The sequence below is a fragment of the Trachymyrmex cornetzi genome, unplaced genomic scaffold (assembly GCF_001594075.2).
Source record: "Trachymyrmex cornetzi isolate Tcor2-1 unplaced genomic scaffold, Tcor1.1 scaffold818, whole genome shotgun sequence".
Lineage (NCBI taxonomy): Eukaryota > Metazoa > Arthropoda > Insecta > Hymenoptera > Formicidae > Trachymyrmex > Trachymyrmex cornetzi.
In genome coordinates, this window is record NW_017300156.1 from 114,465 (window position 1) to 117,949 (window position 3,485).

General features: G+C 36.4%; 1 protein-coding gene across 1 annotated transcript; it reads left to right on the forward strand.

Moving 5' to 3' along the window:
- The first annotated feature begins 1,432 nt into the window (after window positions 1-1,432).
- Window positions 1,433-3,211, forward strand: LOC108768661 (uncharacterized). The gene is made up of 3 exons (XM_018519182.1): window positions 1,433-1,677; window positions 2,064-2,607; window positions 3,095-3,211. The coding sequence occupies exons 2-3, from the start codon at window positions 2,311-2,313 to the stop codon at window positions 3,164-3,166; spliced, it is 369 nt and encodes a 122-aa protein (XP_018374684.1). The 5' UTR covers window positions 1,433-1,677; window positions 2,064-2,310; the 3' UTR covers window positions 3,167-3,211.
- Window positions 3,212-3,485: the final 274 nt, after the last annotated feature.

Genomic DNA, 3,485 nt, shown 5'->3' on the forward strand with positions numbered 1-3,485 from the left:
CGCCAGGGCACTGGACTAAGAAGAGAAGCTTTCTCCTCCAACCACTGACCTTTGGAATCGCACGGAGAGGACCTGCGGACACTCGACGGAAGGGCTCACCAGGTACGTAATTTGCCTTACCTTCCGCCAATCGAATCCGTCAACCGCGAACCGCGTATAGCATGTGTCCTTTACACCCGCGAGCGCGCGCTTCGATAGACGCCCGAATTCTCGCGATTGGACCATATTCTACGTGGTTGAATAGTGCATGTTGCGTTTCCGCATTATTTTTCCAACACAAAGAAGACGGCACTATTAAATGTCCCGAATGTTATACTTCCGCGCCAGCGCATGAAAAGGGAAACTGTCAGGGAGTCTTACGGCATTATATTCATTTGGGAGCCGTTGAAAGATTCGAGTCCTGCAGCGTATGTTCGGTACTGTCACGGTGCATGCTGTCGCGAGCTGTCCTGATTGCCCTGAAATATTAATTAGATTCATCGCTTATCTAGAAGAGACGGGAGAAAGCCCGTGGATCGAAACAGAACCAACCACAGTCGCGAGATCTAGCGCCCGGCTGTAGCCAATCAGTGGGCTGGACAAATCTCATCGCGGAAATTTTATCGCTCGAAACGCGAATTAACATCCCACCATAGCCTCAGGATAGCGCCGATACCGGAAGCCGGCCGGTGCCCCCTTGAGACGTAACAGTGGGTGCTTTCCAGCAAGGACACAATCAAACACAGTGTAACACAGTGAATCATTTCATCCTTGTTTAACGTAAGCAAACAACAAGGACGTATGATTCACTGTGTTACACTGGGTGCTTTCCAGCAAGGGACACAGTCAGACACAGTGTAATACAGTGAATCATACGTTCTTGTTGTTTGCTTACGTTAAACAAGGATAAAACGATTCACTGTGTTTGATTGTGTCCTTGCTGGAAAGCACCCACTGTGTCTGACTGTGTTCCTTGCTGGAAAGCACCCAGTATCATCGATACAAAATAAAATTCTACTTTCTGATTGGTTGCAGAATATCGTACGACGCACCAGTGTGAATCTAGCAGCCGTAAAAAGAGCCACCGCAGACAAAATTTCTGTAATGGCGCGGTTCTATCATAGGGTGCTTTCCAGCAAGGGACACAGTCAGACACAGTGTAACACTGGGTGCTTTCCAGCAAGGGACACAGTCAGACACAGTGTAACACAGTGAATCATAACGTCCTTGTTGTTTGCTTACGTTAAACAAGGATGAAACGATTCACTGTGTTACACTGTGTTTGATTGTGTCCTTGCTGGAAAGCACCCATAGATATCTAGGGGCCGTATTCATAGTCAAAGCTTATTTTCAAGATCATCTTAAGCATAGTCTTAAGATGCCCTCTAGATTCATAGACATAAATCAAGTAAATACTTGAGTAAAATCTGAAGACGAGACTTGTCCAAGACGATCTTGTTTAGAAACGTCTTGAGTTGTCTTGACATGATTCATAAACCGATCTTCTACGAAATAAGAACAGACTTAAGACTATCTTATTAGTCATGAATTCATAGTCGTTATAAGACATCTTATATGACGTATGTACAGTTAAACAAGACGATCTTCGTCAAGTCGTGGTCAAAGTAGACTTAAGCAAAGTTGTAAGCCTATCAATAAAACAGTAAAATGTCATCAAGGAGCTGAAGAATCGTAAAGGTAAGGTGCTGTGACGATTTTGGAATTTCGGAAAACTAAATCTTTTATGATACTTCTAATTTCCTATTTTTCAATGGCTGTGCTTCCCTCGGACTTGTAGAAAAAACAGAAAACCATTCTAACCTCAAATTAATTTTCAATTTAGAAAATTTCTTTATTATCGCCTAACATAACAAAAAATACATACAAATTTCACTTTTTTATGGATTCTTTCTAGTTCAGAAATTAGATTTTTGCAAAATAATAAAAATTAATTTTTCGATTTCCAAAACTTGCGGTTTGAGATTAGAACAATTTTCCATTTTCCGTCATTCCATATATAGCCCAGAGCAACAAAAATTGGAAATTGGAACGCATGAAGCTATATTACAATTCTATCCATGCAGGAGCTATCAAGAAATACATCGTCTCGATTATAAGGCCGACAGCGAGAAATTTGCTCCCTTCATCAAGAAATACCTAAGGACGGCTGTCACGTTTGGTACAGGCCAAAAGGAAGGATGCATCGAGTTCGTTCAAATTCTCGATCATCTTGGTAGCAGCTACTAAGATTGCGAAAGCAGCAAAAAAATTATTTTCTGATTCCTTCTGATAACAAATTGTGTAAAAAAAGGAATACATTTGTATTTAATAATGGATTTAGCAAATTTAGAAATCCAAGATATTAATTTTTTTAATGAAGAAGAAGGAGATGAAGAAATGGTACTTCGTGCACCAAAACGGTATCTTCGTGATAAACAAAATCCGTTCGAATTTTTTAATGAACGAGAATTTAAGAAAAGATTTCGATTTTCAAAAGATTCCGTAATGTTTGGTATTTTACCATTAATAGAGGAAGGATTAGCAAAAATTAACAATCGCGGTTTGCCAATCTCTCCGGTTTTACAATTATTGATATGTTTAAGATTTTACGCAACAGCAAGCTTTCAGGTTAGTATATATATTACTCTTATTTAAAAAATGAGTAATTTGAAGATACATTTATTGAAACAAGTAGATATATGCGTAAATATAAATATATGTGTGTGTATGTATCTTTTTCAATAAATGTTAATTTTAATTATTTCCATAAATGTATTTTTAAATTATTTTTTAACAAAAACAAGCTTGTTTTTGTCAAATAAACAAAATAAGAATATTAGGTCAAATTAACGAGCGATATAACTTTAATGAATCTAAATGTTTATTAAAATAAATATGAGTGAAGGGCAAAGAACCAATATTAGCTCTTTGCCCTTCACTCATATTTATTTTATTCCTATAGAGCCTAAATGTTTATTGTTAATAACAACTGCATTAATATGGAGTTGTTATTAGCAATAAACTTGTTAATTTGGCCTAATATTTTTATTATTTTGTTTATTGTTTTTTAAATAATATGAATATAATTAAATTAGTATATAATTTATTTTTGCAGCTCGTTGTAGGTGATGTAATACAATTTCACAGTCTACAATATCACGAATTATATTTCAAGTTTCTAGTTTAATAGCAAGTAACATGAAAACATATATAAAAATGCCAACATCTGATCAAGCACGCTCTGAAAACAGACGTTCGTTCAAAGAACTTGGACGTGGTCCTGGAGGGATTGGTCTTCCTTCGATTGATGGAGCGATAGACTGTTCACATATTCGCTTAACTCATACGAGGTTTCAACATATTAATGAAGTATATCGCAATCGAAAAGGATACTTTTCTCTAAATGTTCAGGTATAATATTATAAATTAAGCAGTACTTAAATAACTATATATTTGAACATTAACATTTAAATATTTTAAATTATTTTTTAAATATAAAGACTTTT

Coding starts and splice junctions, on each gene's coding strand:
- LOC108768661 (XM_018519182.1), top strand. CDS start 2,311: ATGGATTTAGCAAATTTAGAAATCCAAGATATTAATTTTTTTAATGAA. Junction 2,608..3,094: donor ACGCAACAGCAAGCTTTCAG/GTTAGTATATAT, acceptor TTATTTTTGCAG/CTCGTTGTAGGTGATGTAAT.